Source organism: Dipodomys spectabilis, unplaced genomic scaffold (genome assembly GCF_019054845.1).
Source record: "Dipodomys spectabilis isolate Male_0828 unplaced genomic scaffold, ASM1905484v1 ptg000394l, whole genome shotgun sequence".
Lineage (NCBI taxonomy): Eukaryota > Metazoa > Chordata > Mammalia > Rodentia > Heteromyidae > Dipodomys > Dipodomys spectabilis.
This window is the reverse complement of record NW_024871071.1, coordinates 1,285,142-1,302,533: the sequence shown is the minus strand read 5'-3', so window position 1 is coordinate 1,302,533 and position 17,392 is coordinate 1,285,142. Positions and strand designations below refer to the sequence as shown.

The 17,392-nt window shown below is 41.5% G+C and overlaps 1 protein-coding gene across 1 annotated transcript; it reads left to right on the top strand.

Annotated features, from left to right (window-relative positions):
• The first annotated feature begins 54 nt into the window (after positions 1-54).
• On the top strand, positions 55-11,349 carry Orc6 (origin recognition complex subunit 6). Its single transcript, XM_042667363.1, has 7 exons — positions 55-330; positions 801-930; positions 2,770-2,933; positions 3,374-3,463; positions 5,967-6,079; positions 7,396-7,461; positions 10,463-11,349. Exons 1-7 carry the CDS (start codon positions 266-268, stop codon positions 10,588-10,590), a joined length of 756 nt encoding a protein of 251 aa, XP_042523297.1. The 5' UTR covers positions 55-265; the 3' UTR covers positions 10,591-11,349.
• The last annotated feature ends 6,043 nt before the right edge of the window (positions 11,350-17,392 follow it).

Here is a 17,392-nt window from a genome sequence, read left to right as displayed (position 1 = left end):
AATGGTGTTTAGCGAGTTTGTTTTGAAGGAAGGAATAAAAAGAGAAGCTGTCTACAAGGTCCACGGTATTCACCCAGGATACCGCACTGGTTCATGCGCGTGCGCGTAGGAAAGACTACGCTTGGTGTAAGGGACAGCCTCTTTGTCGCGTTTCAACCAATCTAATTGCGCCAGGGGTTGGCCCTGACGCTCACTGGCCAGCGCTGCTACCGCGTTGGGTTTCGTCCCACGGTAACTGTGCGCGGGAGTCGTTTTGGTTGGCGCCATGGGATCGGGACTGATCCCGTGCTTAGCCCCGCGCCTAGGACTTTCGGAACCTGAGGTGCTGAGGTGAGTCCGGGTGTTCTCGCCGAGAGAGAGACCCATGCCTTACGGTCCGGGTCCTTCTCAGGAGTCCTTCCCGCGCCACTGTTGGTGCTGAACAAGGAGCGCCGGGATGAGGGAAACTTGGGGCCTACTTCGAGAAAAAAAACTCGCCTGTGATCCTCCAATCGCAGCCTCCTGAGTAGCTCGGATTCCAGGCGTGAGCCACGGAACCCTGGCTGAGGGGCTTGGTTTTTGGAGGTACTGAACTTACTTTTGCCAGAAAGCACTCTGTTAGGTATATGGATGTCTGGTGTCAGAGCTGTGGTCCTGTCTTTGAGGATTTCCTCTCCCCAAAGAATATGAGTTACTTTCCCAGCCCCAAATAAACTTGCACAGTAATTGGTTCCAGGATGAAATCCACCAATGTTTACCTAGGTCAGACAAAGACAAACTTTTGAAACAGTTTTAGTGAATGCATTGCCCTTATAAACCAGGAAAGCAGAAGAGTACCTGCGACTATCCCAGGTGAAATGTATCAGTCTGTCTGCACATACTACAGAAACCAGCAATGCAGTCATGTGCCTAGACCTTGCAGCTTCCTATATGAAGTACCCCTTGGACAGGGTAAGTACATCCCATTTAGTGTCCAAATAATCTTATGCAACACTAAAGCTTAACAATTGCATTTTAATTTTTAGTTGGACAAGACTTGGTCAAAACTCTTAGTTTTTAAGCTTTTCCTGTATGCCCTGAGTTATTCTAAATAAACTTCAGAGTCATTTTATCCAGTTAGGGAAAAAAATGCAGTGTGTTTATTTAGTTACTCTGATTCTCTCTTTCTTAATGAAGTTCATCTTTCATGCTGCTATTATATACTTTTGTGGGGAGGATGAAGGGTATCAGTACTGGGGCTTGAATTAGCTTTTTCCACTCAAGGCTTCCATTCTACCACTTTAGCCACAGTTCCACTTCAGCTTTTTGCTGGTTAGTTGGAGATGAGAGTCGCATGGACTTTCCTGCCTGGGCTGGCTTTGAACTATAGTCCTCAAATCTGAGCCTCCCAAGTAGCTATGGAGCTACCAGCATGATCAGCCCCTGGTTATAGCATTATACTTCTAAAGCACATATTTTAAAATGTGTGCATATTTTTAGTTTTTGTTTTTTGTCAGTTGTGGGGCTTGAACTCAGGCCCTGGACACTGTCCCTGCTCAAGGCTCATGCTCTACCACTTTGAGCTACAGCACCACTTCCGGTTTTTGAGTGGTTCATTGAAGAAGAGTCTCTTGGGGACTTTTCTGCCTGAGCTGGCTTCAAACCTCAGTCCTCAGATCTCAACCTCCTGAGCAGCTAGGATTACAGGTGTTAGTCATCAGCACCCAGTTTTCATGTTTCTTTTATCCTGGTTGCAAAATAGTTGAGAAAAACAGCTTTGGAGTTAGGAAGTTTCACGTGTTGAGAAACCAATTCTTATCACCATTGATAGCTCTATGAGCCTTTGATCTATGAAATGGACATGAGAATATCCATTTCATATACTATATATAACACAGCACAGTATTTTTGTCATAATGAATATACTCTTAAATGGTCTGGTTTTTTTCTTTAAAAAAATACTCTCTTCAACTCTGACTTCAAACTATGATGCTTGGTCAACACATTTCTGTACTTTAATAACTTATGGCTTTGCTAATTAATAACTTCCCATTCTTTTCCTAGAATGTTCTGCAAGTTGTCTTACATCATCCTTCGTATCCATTGATTTTGAAGCTTTCTATTTTAACTCTTCTAGTTAGGATTCATTTCCCACATGGTGGATCCTTATGTTTGTCTCCTTGATTAATCCTCCTCTCCCTTTGCTATCTCTACTTCACCCTCACTTTATTCCCATTACCTCCCTCATTGTTTTCTCAATAATTTTCACATTGACACTGCTGAAAAACAAGTAATCATATGTGTATCTTTCCTATTGTTTTTATTCTAACAGCTTGGACATGTTAATACTAAAATTATCTTTGTATACATATACCTGTCTCTAAAGAATGAGCTCCTAGAAAGCAAAAGTCTTCTTGATATGATTACTGATTTTTTTTACTGATTTTTTTTTTGGGGGGGGGGAGTTGTTGGTTTGTTTTTGCCAGTCCTGGGGCTTGAACTCACAGGGCCTGGACACTGTCCCTGAGCCTCTCTGTGCTCAAGGCTAGTACTCTACCACTTGAGAACAGCACCACTTCCAGCCTTTTTCTGTTTATGTGGTACTGAGGAATTGAACCCATGGCTTCATTCATTCTACACAAGCACTCTACCACTAAGCCACATTCCCAGACTAGGTTTTTTTCTTAAATGAAGCTAAGCCTTTGTGTATAGAGTCATTTGTCACAGAATTAATTTTGAATACCTGATGCTACTTACTCTATATATATTCTATATAATATATAGAACTTATATGTGCTTTTTCTTTCAAAGGCTTATTTAATTAAACTTTCTGGTTTGAACAAGAAGATGTACCAGAGCTATCTTAAATCTTTTGAGTGTTTACTGGGCCTGAACTCAAATATTGGAATAAGAGACCTCAGTGTACAGTTTAGCTGTACAGAAGCAGTGAACATGGCTTCAAAGATTCTACAAAGGTATGAGCATACTGAAACTTAAAGCCCATATTGATAAATAAGCACAACTACCCAGTGATCAATTCTGAGGAACTTCCATTAATCCTTGCTATTTGGGAGGATTATGTTTCTAGACCATTCCAGGCAAAAAATTGGAGAGACTCCATCTCAACAGAAAAAGCTGGTCATTTATATCCCATTTATAACAGGAAATATGAATGGGCACATTTTAAACCAAGGTTGGCTGGACAGAAAACCCTATAGCAAAATAACTAGAGCAAAAAGATCTGGAGGCATGCCTCAACCTGCTTAGCAACTCCACTAATGCAACAAATAAATAATTAAGATGCTAAAGTGACAAAAAGACTTATGTCATAAACATTGTTAGTTCTGTTTTGTATTTTCAGCCACGTTTGAAATGTTTTCTTACAAATAATTTTCCAAACACTAATCTGCTCTAGCTATGAAGCCAGTCTTCCCCAGACACAGCAAGTAGATCTTGACTTATCCAGGCCTCTGTTCACCACTGCTGCACTACTTTCAGCATGCAAGTAAGTTCTCAATTTTTAAGTGACTCTTTCATTCTCATAGAACACTGCCAATTAGTTGATTTCAACACAGAGCATATTTTCCCTTACAGATAACACAAGGAATAGTAGCCAAGTGGCCAGATTCTCTGTTTATCCCACAGTGTAGCTGACAGTTGGAACTAGTGTTGCCAGAAATTCATTTGCTAAGTGGCAGGCCATATATGTAAGCTGGGTTTCTAATTTCAAAGTTTGCTTTTCATGAGTGATAAAGTCTCTCAGAACTGTGGTCATATGTGATTTTTAATTTTTTTTTTTTTTTTTTTTTGTCGGTTGTGGGGCTTGAACTCTGGGCCTGGGCGCTGTCCCTCAGCTCTTCAGCTCAAGGCTAGCGCTCTACCACTTGAGCCACAGCGCCACTTCCGGTTTTCTAGTGGTTTATTGGAGATAAGAGTCTCACGGTCTCTCCTGCCCGGGCTGGCTTTGAACCGCAGTCCTCAGATCTCAGCCTCCTGAGTAGCTAGGATTACAGGCGTGAGCCACCAGCGCCCGGCTTTAATTTTTTTTTTTTTTAGTCAGTCGTGGGGCTTGAACTCTGGGCCTGGGGCACTGTCCCTCAGCTCTTCAGCTCAAGGCTAGTGTTCTACCACTTGAGTCAGATCACCACTTCTGGTTTTCTGGTGTTAATTGGAGATAAGAGTCTCACAGACTTTCCTGCCCAGGCTAGCTTTGAACCACAATCCTCAAATCTTGGCCTCCTGAGTAGCTAAGATTACAGGCATGAGCCACTGGCACCCAGCGATTTTTAATTATTTTTTAAATACAATTGGGGCTGGGAAGGTGGCTCAGTGGTAGAGCGCTTGCCTTGCATGCATGAGGCCCTGGGTTCGATTCCTCAGCACCACATAAGCAAGGGGAAAAAAGCCCGAAGTGGCATTGTGGCTCAAGTGGTAGAGTGCTAGCCTTGAGCTGAAGAGCTGAGGGACAGCGCCCAGGCCCAGAGTTCAGGCCCACGACTGGACACCCCCCCCCCCCCCAAAAAAAAAAAATTAAATAATTACAACTGCTCTTGAGTTTATCAACCATTCTGTAATATCTGTGTCTATGCTGAGTTATTGTCCTGGAAATGTTAGTAATTGTTGATATCTTTGCCTAAGTTGTCTTGTTTAATTTTGCCAGATACCTTCCTGGGGGTTGGAGAATATACTTGGTTATTTTAAGAATAGGTTTCTCACTACCTATCTGCTAATTTAAGGGTGTTTTGGTTCTGCTAGCTACAAACCTAGGAGTGATTGTCATTTATAGAAAATGTCCCTTTAGGGGCTGGGAAGATGGCTCAGTGGCAGAGTGCTTGCCTTACATGCATGAAGCCCTGGGTTCCATTCTTTAACACCACATAAGCAGAAAAAGCCAGAAGTGGAACTATGGCTCAAGTGGTAGAGCACTAGCCTTGAGCTGAAGAGCTGAGGGACAGCGCCCAGGTCCAGAGTTTAGGCCCCATGACTGACAAAAAAAGAAAAAAGAAAATGCCCCTTTAGGGCTGGGAATGTGGCTTAGTTGTAGAATGCTTGCCTAAGCACACATGAAGCCCTGGGTTCAGTTGCTCAATACCACATAAACAGAAAAGGCCAAAAGTGGCGCTGTGGCTCAAGTGGTAGAGTGCTACCCTTGAGCAAAAGAAACTCAGGGACAGTGCCTAGACCCTCAGGCTCAAGCCCCAGGACTGGGAAAAAAAAAAAAATCCCTTGAATTCAATGAAGATACATACATATAGTTAATGTGGCTGTTAATACAGAAATCAGTGAAAATAGTTTAAATAGCCCCACTTTTGAAACTATAGTACACCAAGCAAGAAAGGTCTGAACATGTCTATTATCCTGAATGAGAAATCTCTTTTTTTTTTTAATTAGTAGTTGCTGTAGAGGATTATTAGTGGGAGGGGTAAGAGGTTGTAATTCTCCTGTAATATAAATACAAGCATCATGTATTAAGTTGTTTTAAAGATACTATGATTTTCATTCTACAAATTACATCAGAAGTTTATTAAGTAGTTGAGGAGGCATGAAGCTCCAATAGGGATGAGGAACTTTTATGCTCCAAGGACCATGTGGATAATTATAACATCATTCACAGGCCATACAAAATAATTAATACAGGCAGGCAGCCACAGGCCACCGACAAGAAGCATATGTCTATCTTGTCATTTACTGAATGATTGGGGCTTGGGGGGCAGGGTGTGTGAACAATAGGCCAAACATTCCCCACCCCTGCTACAGCAAATATCTATGTACCCCATTTGTTACAAAGTAGATTCTATGTGCATTTTAACTCTCAGTTTACTAAATAAAGCTTTAGAAGATAAATTCCCATGGGTCTAGCTAATGACATGGTAAAAAGTTGAGGGTGTTAACAAATCATAGGCAAAAGAAACTAAGTTTATCATCTGGTTTGCAAAAAAAAAACAACAAAACAAAACAAAAAAACTATACTGGTCCTGAACAAAGCATTGTGTGAAATTCTTTTGTAGGATTCTAAAGCTGAAAGTGGATAAAAACAAAATGGCAGCCACTTCGGGTGTAAAGAAAGCTATATTTGATCGACTGTGTAAACAGTTAGAGAAGATTGGACAGCAGATGGACAGTGAGTATTAATGTATTATTGGAGTATTAATGTCTTATTAGAAAATGTGAATTTATTGGTAAGTCATACTTTTGTGTGTATGTGTGTGTGTGTGTGGTCTTGGGGCTTGAACTCCAGGCATAGGTGCTGTCCCTAAGATTTTTTTTTTAACCAGTCCTGGAGCTTGAACTCAGGGCCTAGGCACTGTCCCTAAGCTTCTTTTTGCTCAAGGCTAGCACTCTACCACTTGAACTACAGCTCCTCTTCTGGCTTTTCTTTGTTTATGTTGTAATAAGGAATTGAACCCAGGGATTCATGCATGCCAGGCAAACACTCTACTACTAAGCCACATTCCCAGCCTAAGCCTAAGATTTTTGCTCAAGGCTAGTGCTCTACTACTTCCAGCCTTTTAATGGTTAATTGGAAATAAGAGTCTCATGGACTTTCCTGATTGGGGGAGCTGGCTTTGAACTTCAGTGTTCAAATCTTAGCCTCCTTAGTAGCTAGGTTTACAGGTTTGGTTTATTAGCCTAGCTACTCTGGAGGCTGAGACCTGAAGATTGAGGTTCAAAGCCAGCCCCCCACACAGGAAAGTTTGTGAGACTCTTATCTTCAATAAACTACTCAAAACTGCCAGAAGTGATGATGTGGCTTATGTGGTAAACGGAGGGCTTTACTTGAACAAAAGATGCTGGCTGGGAAGGTGGCTCAGTGGTAGAGCGCCTGCCTTGCATGCCTGAGGCCCTGGGTTCAATTCCTCAGCACCACATAAGCAAAAAGAAAAGAGCCAGAAGTGGAGCTGTGGCTCAAGTGGTAGAGCGCTAGCCTTGAGCTGAAGAGCTGAGGAACAGTGCCCAGGCCTAGAGTTCAGGCCCCACAACCAGACCCCCCCCCAAAAAAAAAAAAAAAAGAAAGCTGCTCAGAGACAGCACCCAGGTTCAGAGTTCAAATCCCAGGACCAGCAAAAAAAATAAAAAAGGCATAAGCAATTGACACCCAACAAAAGTATTTTCAAGCTGGAAAATGCTGCTTTAGTTAGAAAAATGCTTTCTCTTTTTTTTTTCAAGTAAAGTAGTTTAATAACTTAAAATGCCTGTGGTTCCATGAGTTCATGCCCAGAAAAATGGATTCTCTGTTAATATACTCCAATATTCACATACATACATAAGCTAAATTAGAACTGATTCTAAGACTGATAAAAGAAACAGCAAGAAAAGAGAAGGGCACATTTATCTTCTCTTAGACATTGGTCCATAACTTTTGTGATCCAAAATATGCCCAAATATTGGAATTGTGAACAGGAGAAAAAAAAATTGACAACACTTCTTTTTTTAAAGAGGCACCTGGAGACTTAGGTAGTCCACCAAGGAAGAAAAAGAAGATGGTTGAACCACTAGCTACGGGTAAGACTTATAATATACAGATATTGAGATTAATGTAGTGTAATTAATGAATATTCTTGTATTGTTCGAGTAACTCTTCTCATAAGAGCCAGATTTAGAGTAAATCCTGATCATTATTCACTTTATAAACAATTATTAATGGAAGTAACAGAACTGTGATTAAGAATATGTCCTAAAGCCAGGGGTTGGGAAGGTGGCTCACTGGTAGAGTGCTTGCCTTGCATGCATGAGGCCCTGGGTTCGATTCCTCAGCACCACATAAACAAAAAGAAAAAAGCCGGAAGTGGCGCTGTGGCTCAAGTGGTAGAACGCTAGACTTGAGCTGAAGAGTTGAGGGACAGTGCCCAGGCCCAGAGTTCAGGCCCTAGGACCGGACCCCCCCTCCCCCCCCCCAAAAAAAATGTCTAAAGCCAGGTGCTGGTGGCTTACACTTGTAACCTAGCTACTATGGAGGCTGAGATTTGAGGATCATGGTTCAAATCCAGCCCAGCAGGAAAGTCCATTAAACCTTTATCTCCAGTTAACCACTAGAAAAGTTGAAGTGGTACTGTGGCTCAAAGTGGCAGAATCCCAGCCTTGAGTGAAAAAGCTCAGGGACAGAGCCCAGGCCCTGAGTTCAAGTCCCATGACCAGAAAAAAAAAAAAAAAGAATATGTCTGAAGCCAAACTGCCAGGGTTCAAATCATGATTTGACACTGTTAAAAGCTTCAGACAAGCTGAGTGCTGTTAGCTAATGCCTAGCTAGTCCTAGCTACTCAGAAGCTATTCTGAGGATGAAAGTTCTAAGCTAGTCCAAGCAAACACATCTTGGAGACTGATTTCCAATTAAGTGGCAAGAGCCAAATGTGGAAGTTTGTAGCAGGTGGCAGTAGCCTTGAGTGAAAAATCTTAAGGAAAAAAAGAAAAGAAAAGAAAAATCTTAAGGAGAGTTTAAGGCCCTGAATTCAAGCCCTAGTACTGGCACCAAATAAAGTTTTTAGACAAATTTAACAGAGTGTTTTGGAGCAAGGAACAACTCAGAAGATCTGAGGTTCACAGTTCAAAGTCAGCCTGGGTAGGTAAGTATATGAGACTCTTTATCTTCAGTTAACCACCAAAAAGCCATAAGTAGAAGTGTGGCCTTAAGTGAAAAAGCTAAAGGAAGCCCAGTGTCCCTGGCTCACACCCATAATCCTACCTACTCAGGAGGCTGAGATCTGAAGGATCATGGTTTGATGCCAACCCAGGCAGGAAAGTCTATGAGAGTCTTATCTCCAGTTAACCACCAAAAAAAATGTTGGGCTACAGCTCAAAACTCTAGAGAATTAGCCTTGAAAGAAAAAGCTCAGGCACATGCCTAAGCCCCGAGTTCAAACTCCATGACTGACAGAAAGAAAAGAAGGAAAGCACCCAGCTCTAAATTCAATCCAGTATTTTCTCTCCCTCCCTCTCTCTGTCTTTCTCTTCGCTTCACTTCTCTTCCCTTGCCTCTCACAGTCTCACATGCATACATGCGTGTACTCACAAAATTACACAGCATTCAAATTTACAGAGCTCATCCCAGGAGTTTTAAATGGGTGCTTTCATAGATTAAATTTGGAAATAAACCTAGCTAATATATAAACCTGGAAACAAACCTGGCTAATGTCTTGTTATTTGCCTTACTTAGGCATTCTTGCAGGTAGATCACTAATTGTAACCAGTTGGCTAGATGGCTGATTGTGACTGGCTGGTGGTTTTTTTATTAGTTATTAAGAAATATCTAAAATTCCAGTTTGTTTAAAAAAAAAAAAAGGTCTAGTTATAAAGACAGTCTCAGGCCATGGGCCTTGAACTCAGGGCCTGGGTATTGTCTCTAAGCTTTTTCTACCAAGGCTAGCACTCTACCCTTTGAGCCACAATGCCACTTTGGATTTTCTGGTGGTTAACTGGCAACAAGAGTCATGGACATTTCCTACCCGGGCTGGCTTCAGACTTCAATCTTCAGATCTCAACTTTCTGAGTGGCTAGGATTACAGGCATGAGCAACCAGTGCCCAACCTAAACTACTTTTTATTGATTTTAACAAGACCTAGGGGCTGGGAAGGTGGCTCAATGGTAGAATGCTTGCCTTGCATGCATGAAGCCCTGGGTTCCATTCCTCAGCCCCCACATAAGCAGAAAAAGTCGGAAGTGGTGCTGTGTGGCTCAAGTGGTAGAGTGCTAGCTCTGAGTTAAAGAGTTGAGGGACAGCACCCAGGCCCAGAGTTCAGGGCCACGACCAAAAAAAAAATTGCCGGGCGCTGGTGGCTCACGCCTGTAATCCTAGCTACTCAGGAGGCTGAGATCTGAGGATCGAGGTTCAAAGCCAGCCAGGAAAGTCCATGAAATTCTTTATCTCCAATAAACCACCAGAAAACCGGAAGTGGCATTGTAGCTCAAGTGGTAGAACACTAGCCTTGAGCTGAAGAGCTGAGGGACAGCATTCAGGCCCAGAGTTCAAGCCCCACAACTGACAAAAAGAAAAAGAAAATAACAATTTCTGTGAGCCCCAATTTGCTAATCTACAAAATGTGGTAAATACACCACACTTCATAAGATTGTGGTGAGAGTTAAGTAAATACTGTTTAAAGTTCAGCATGAAAAAAATATACTTGGAGTATGATGGGAAGAGAAAATGAAAACCGGTATTTCTACATTTCAGCATTGTGTTCTCTCTTTACAACTGAAATTGATACTTTAAATAAGCTTACTTCTTTTTTTTGGGGGGGGGGGTCTGGTCGTGGGGCTTGAACTCTGGGTCTGAGCGCTGTCCCTCATCTCTTCAGCTCAAGGCTGGCGCTCTACTACTTGAGCCACAGCACCACTTCGGGCTTTTTTTTCTTTTTGCTTATGTGGTACTGAGGAATCGAACCCAGGGCCTCATGCATGCAAGGCAAGCGCTCTACCACTGAGCCACCTTCCCAACCCCTAAGCTTACCTTTTTAAAATTTCATTTGTAAACGTAAGAATTTTGAAATTACTTTTTATAATTTTCTCATAGAAATAGAGAAGGTAGAAGACATCCAATGTAAACTACAAAAAGATGAAGATCTGACACAAGATTATGATGAATGGAAAAGGAAAATTTTAGAAAATGCTGCCAAGGCTCAAAAGACAACAGCAGAGTGACTTCTGCTTCCAGATTGGTATCTGCTTCTGTTAGGTAGTAAACCGTTCTCCAGAAAGATTTGAGGGCTTTGATGAAATTGGTTTGAACTTTCAGAACAAGGTTGCTCACCATTGCCTTAGTAGCAAAGAAACCAGAACACAGACGAATTCTGGACAGTGGACTGGCTTTTGACATGAGAACATGTGGACTGGCTTTTGACATGAGAACATTACATCAATCACAGTGTCTTACATACTCTTGACTCCACAAGTCTATGCTGGAGTTGCAAGTCATATTTTCTGTTTTAAACTAATGACAATCTGGTTTTATCCTGAATATATATTTTAGGCTGAATGGAATCTTACAGGTTTTACTTACTTTTTTTTAGTAAACTTTTTTGGTTTACCTCAATATATTGCAGTCAAAGCTAGTAATTTTTTTTAATTAAAAATGCATTTTCTGTCAGCTTCAAGGAATCGTTGGGCCAAATCTGTGTCTTCACCAGCAGGAAAAAAAACCCAGGTTTCTGTACATTGAGCTTCAATGCTCACTATACGACAATTCAAATCATACTTTCTGGGTTGAAGACCATACTCAGCCACTCACCACATGTGAAACATTGATCAAAGCAATTCACTTTATGATTCATCTGTGAAATAGTAATAATGATTATTACCTCAGTATAATTTTAAGGAGTGTAAAAGCCAATACATGAAAACCATTTCCTGTGAAAGTAAATACTGTGTAAACATTAAAGTATAGAAATGTTATTTGTGAAATATGGCAGTAAAATCCCTTTAAACACTTTTTAACATATATAGGAATGTAAGATAAGTCTTATCTAACCCATGTGCTGGCAGCTCACCTGTAATCCTATCTACCTAGGAAGGTGAGATCTGAGGATTGCAGTTCAAAGCCAGCCCAGGCAGGAAAACCCATGAGACTCTTATCTCCAATTAACTACAAAAAAAACAGAAATGAACATAATAATAACTACATATATAGTTATTTCTTTTGTTATTTTTATTTATTTATTTATTTTGGTGAGTTGTGGGGCTTGAACTCTGGGCCTAGGTGGTGTCCCTGAGCAAATTAGCTCAAGACTAGCGCTCTACCACTTGAGCCACAATACTCGATTTTCTGGTGGTTAATTGGAGATAAGAATCTCACTGACATTCCTGCCTGGGATGGCTTTGAACCATGGTCTTTAGACCTCAGCCTCCTGAGTAGCTAGCATTATAGACATGAGCCACCAGTGCCCAACACAACATATTTTTTTAAAGAACAACAGAAGTGGAGCTGTGGCTCAAGTAATAGAGCACTAGCCTTGAATGAAAAAACTAAGGGCAGTGTTGAGACCCTGAGTTCAAGCCTCAGTATTGGAACATAAAAGTCTTGTTCAGGCTGGTGGGTACTAAGTAGAAGGGGAAAGGTGAATGGAGAACATAAATATGGGCAAAATACTTTATGTCCATGTGTTAAAATGGAACGTGAAGCTTGTTGAGATGGGTTTGGGAAGGGAAGATGAAAAAGGAGTTAATATTATATTTGGATATGTAATAATGAAACACCTTTATATGTTGATACTAATTGAGAATTTAGAGAAAAAAATATATGTCCTCATATAGAATTATAATCAATGAAGCAGTTGTTAGAGGTATCAAACCAGACATCTGAACTAAAATTAAGAAGATTTATGTAGGAAATATTCCCAAACCTTAATTTGTTGAAGTCTTGGTTCCCAGTGCAACAACGTTCAGAGGTGAAACTTTTGAAAAGTATTTGGGTTCTGAGGGCTCTGCAGCACAGGATTACTCTATTGATAGGTCCATAATTTGACCAGTAAAGTAAAAGAAATTTAGAAGGTGAGGTCTTGAGGGGAGGCATTCCTTAGGGGAATCACCTTGGGAATTACATCTTATCCTGTCCCCAACCAAATGAACATGAATTAAGATTGAGCCAAAATCTTCCCTCCTTCAAAATGTATTTATTCTTTTGTCACAGCACCAGAAACCTGATGTAATTCAGTGTTCTCATAATGAATTAAATGTGTCCAAATGTTTAAGATCTATTTTGAATCGCCTTAGTAATAAGTACTACAAGAAAGGTGTGATTCATCCCTATTGCATATACCTAGAATGACTAAAAGTGATTTTTTTTTTGTCCTTCCACCCTTTTAATTCTAAAAGTTTCTCAGAATAAAGCTAAAGGTGTACCACAGTGATCTCAATGTGGGCATAATACCTGAAAAGCCCTGTGTTATTGAAAAATGAAGATGAGCTTAGGAACCATACAAACTTAGACTTAAATTCTGCCACTTGTCCCCTAAGAAAAGCTTAAAGCTTCAATCAGCCTCAGTTTTCTCATTTATAAAGTAAATATCTGCCTTATGAATTTTACTACTTCTGAAGTACATTTAGAAAGCATTTGCTGGGGGCTGGGAAGGTGGCTCAGTGGTAGAGTGCTTGTCTTGCATGCACTCTAGGTTCGATTCCTCAGCACCACGTAAGCAAAAAGAAAAAAGCCAGAAGTGGTGCTGTGGCTCAAGTGGTAGAGCGCTAGCCTTGAGCTGAAGAGATGAGGGACAGCGCCCAGGCCCAGAGTTCAGGCCCCACGACCAGGCCCAAAAAAAATAAAAAGTAAAAAATTGAAAGCATTTGCTAAATTGTAGCATTGAAGTAAATGGGGGCTGGGGAGGGAGTTCACTGGTTATGTGCCTGACTAGAATACACAAAACACTGGGTTCAATCCTCAGCACAATCAATCAATAGGATAAGTCAGTATTTGGTTACAATTACATGGGCAAGATAATGAGTAGAAATATTTATTTTAATCTAGTGCCAAGATTTAAATTTCTAGCTTTGAGCCCAAAGCAATGTATTCATCATGTTTAATTTTTTTTTTTTTTTATGTCTGTGGGTCTCATGCTTGCTAGGTAGGCATTCTGGTGAGCCATATATTTAGATCTTTTGTTTTGGTTATGCATTAGATAGTGTCTCACTTCCTGCCCAGGTGAATGCTTGAGCCACAATCTTCATGGCTTCCCATCATAGCTAAGATGACAGGCTCATACCATCACAACCAGCTTGTTCCATTGAAATAAAGTCTTAAGAACTTTCCTGGCTGGCTTAGGATCATGATCCTCCCATTCTCAGCCTCCCAAGTACATAAGATGACAGCACATAAGATATGTGACTCTCAACATCTCTGTGTGTGAGTGTGTGTGTGTGTATTGGCTTAAACTCAGGGCCTCACATTCTCGGTTTGTTTACTCACAGTAGTTCTACCACTTGAGCCATGCTGCTAGTCCAGCATTTTGCTAGTTAATTGGAGAAAGAATCTCAAAGACTTTTCTGCCCAGTGAAAGACCCTAGTCCCCTAGGATACTTTCGTCAACGGGAGGGCGCCCCAGAAACTCAGACTCCAGGCCAGGAGATGCAACAAGCAAGAGGAGTTTATTTGACGTTTGTGCAAACGGACTCTCTGCCTCTTGGAAGGGAGAGAGTCCCGAGCAGCGGTTACAAGCCTTTTGAAAGGCAAAAACCATAAGATTAAGGCATAACACAAAGCGTCCCATGATTGGTCCGTTTAAAGGTCACCATATACACCAACAATCACTTTGCCACGTGGGAAATTTGGTAACACTCTTTGTAAAATGATGGGCGCAGTACAAAGCGGGGGGGGGGGGGGGGGGGGGGACTGGGGCTAATAATTGGTCAGGCTAGCTAGTTATTGTGCTCTAAACTAATTAGAGGGTACTTCTAAGGTAATTTAGGAGAAGTGGTTGCCAGATAGTCACTATCTCTGACCCTGACCAGGGGGAAGTAGTTGCCAAGCAGCCAGGAATGTGTCAGGTTCTTTGTCAGGTACTCCCTGCCAGAGGGTCGTTAATTTCAAGGTCCCACTGTTAGGGGAGTTCACATCCACTAGTCCTGCCAGATGGTCATTATCTCGGGGTCCCATTTGGGGAATTCCTGAACAGGGACTAAAAAGAAAACGTACTTGTTTGTTCTTTATTTATGACCACAGACCTTGTCCTGGGGCTAATATCTGGACTCTGAGATTTTTACCCAATTCCTTATTTCCAGGGAGGGGGTTGGTGCTAGTGCAAGCAAGTTTACAAAAGCAAAATCAGCAGTTAGCAATTGTAAAATGTAACTCTAATTTTTAATCTTTCAATACCTTCAAATTAACTTGAAATGATGAGGCACCTAACTATACATGTTAATATTACAAAACTCCTAAAAGTAGAGATAACAAAGGGTGAGGTCCTAAGTAAGATGAGTTGGGAAAGTGACTTAGTGGTAGAGTGCTACCTAGCACTCATGAAACCCTGGGTTTGATTCCTCAGTACCACATAAACAGAAAAGGCCAGAAGTGGCGCTGTGGCTGAAGTGTTAGAGTTCTATCCTTGAGCAAAAGAAGCTTAGGGACAGTGCCCAGGCCCTGACCTCAAGCCCCAGGACTAGTAAAAACAAAACACAAAGATAGGATTACAGATACAAACTAACGATGCCAACTCAATCTTTTGGAAGTGAACCATTCAGTACCATATATTCACATTACCTTGCAACCAATCTCCAGAACATTTTTATCTTGCAAAACTGAATAGCCATTAAATCATTCCCTAATCTTCCCTCTCCAGGGTACCTGGTAACCTAGTTCTTTTGCCTCTGAATTTGACTGGTACACTTTTTTTTTTTTTTTTTGTCATTTGTGGGGCTTGAACTCTGGGCTTGGGCACTGTCCCTGTGCTCTTCAGCTCAAGGCAAGCGCTCTACCACTTTAGCCAAAGTGCCACTTCTGGTTTTCTAGTGGTTATAGATAAGAATCTCAGACATTCCTGCCTGGGCTGGCTTTCAACCATGATCCTCAGATCTCAGCCTCCTGAGTAGCTAGGATTACAGGCGTGAGCCACCAGCACCCGGCTTGACTAGTACTCTTACAGGAATTATGCAGTATTCTTTTTTTTTTTTTTTTTTTGGGTCCGGTCGTGGGGCCTGAACTCTGAGCCTGGGCGCTACCCCTTAGCTCTTCAGCTCAAGGCTAGTGCTCTACCACTTGAGCCACAGCGCCACTTCTGGCTTTTTTTCTTTTTGCTTATGTGGTGCTGGGGAATCGAACCCAGGGCCTCATGCATGCAAGGCAAGCACTCTACCACTGAGCCACCTTCCCAGCCCAGGAATTATGCAGTATTCTGTGGCTGATTTATGTCACTTGGCCTAATGTTCTCAGGATTCATTCATCTTGTAGTGTTTTCAAGGTTGAGTAACTTGGTATTGTGTATCCTGTGTCATGCCATTGACGGGACACTTGGATTGCTTCCTCTTGGCTGGTATGAATAATGCTGCTGTAAATATAGTTATACAAATATATCTTAGAGATCCTATTTTCAGTTTTTTTGGGGGGAGATCCCTAGAAGTGGGATTACTGAGTCAGTAATCTGGAGGAGTGATCCTTTTGTCCCTATTAGCCACACAATATTACATTCCCACCAGTGGTTCCCAAGATTAGTTTCTCCATATCCTGTCCAGTTCTTTTCTTGCTTCCTTTTGCTTAGTTTAAGGTTTGGATTGTTAAAATAGTAGACATCCTAATGGATATGTGTTACCTCATGGTGGCTTTTGTTTGCATTTCCCTTATTATATCAAGCCATTTATTGGCTGTTGTATAATTCCTTTTTTATTTAATTTTTGCCTGTCCTGGGGATTGAACTCAGTGTCTGGGCTTTGTCCCTAAGCCTCTCTGTGCTCAAGACTAGTGTTCTGAAGCCGGGCGCTGGTGGCTCACGCCTGTAATCCTAGCTACTCAGGAGGCTGAGATCTGAGGATCGCGGTTCAAAGCCAGCCCGGGCAGGAAAGACCATGAGACTCCTATCTCTAATAAACCACCAGAAAACCGGAAGTGGCGCTGTAGCTCAAGTGGTAGAGCGCTCGCCTTGAGCTGAAGAGCTGAAGGACAGCGCCCAGGCCCAGAGTTCAAGCCCCAAGGCCGACAAAAAAAAAAAGACTAGTGTTCTGCCACTTGAGCCACAGTACAACTTCTGGATTTTTCTGTTTATGTGGTACTGAGGAATTGAACCCACAGCTTCGTGCATGTTAGGGAAGCTCTCTACCACTAAGCCACATTGCCATTCCTGGCAGTTGTATATTTTCTTTGCAGACATGTCTTTTCAAGTTCTTGTAGTTCTTTATGTGTTCTAGATATTAAGCCATTCAGATACACTATTGGAAAATGTCTCCTCTATTCCTTAGGTTGCCTTTATACTGTGAGTCTTTTCTTGTGTAGTTTTTCATTTTGATAGTTTATTTTTGCTTTTCTTATCTGTGCCTTTAAGAGTTTTATAATTTTAATGTTTTTATTTAGGTTTCTCATCAAGTTTAAATTAAACACATTGATTTTGAAATTACACATTGAGAGTCTGATAAATTTGAAATTTCATTGTTTATATATATTAGAATAAACATAAAATGTACTGTGCTAGTAGCTTGTGGCTAACACCTATAATCCTAGCTACTCAAGAGGTTGAGATCTGAGTATCCAGCCCAGGTAGAAAAGTCTGTGAGACTCTCTTTTCTTCTTCTTGCCAGTCCTGGAGCTTGAACTCAGGGCCTGGGCACTGTCTCTGAGCTTCTTTAGCTCAAGACTAGCACTCTACCACTTGAGCCACAGTGCCACTTCTGGCTTTTCCTTCTTATGTGGTACTGAGGAATCCAGGGCTTCATGCATGCTAGCCAAGCTCTTTACCTCTATCTAAGTCACATTCCCAGCCCTGTAAGACTTTATCTCCAGTTAACAAGGCAAAATATCATTCTTAATTTC

Bases quoted from the DNA above. Each gene is read 5' to 3' on its own strand.
- Orc6 (XM_042667363.1), top strand. From the start codon at position 266: ATGGGATCGGGACTGATCCCGTGCTTAGCCCCGCGCCTAGGACTTTCG. The intron at 2,934-3,373 runs GTATGAGCATAC...AATCTGCTCTAG, and splicing joins GCTTCAAAGATTCTACAAAG to CTATGAAGCCAGTCTTCCCC. The intron at 7,462-10,462 runs GTAAGACTTATA...ATTTTCTCATAG, and splicing joins GGTTGAACCACTAGCTACGG to AAATAGAGAAGGTAGAAGAC.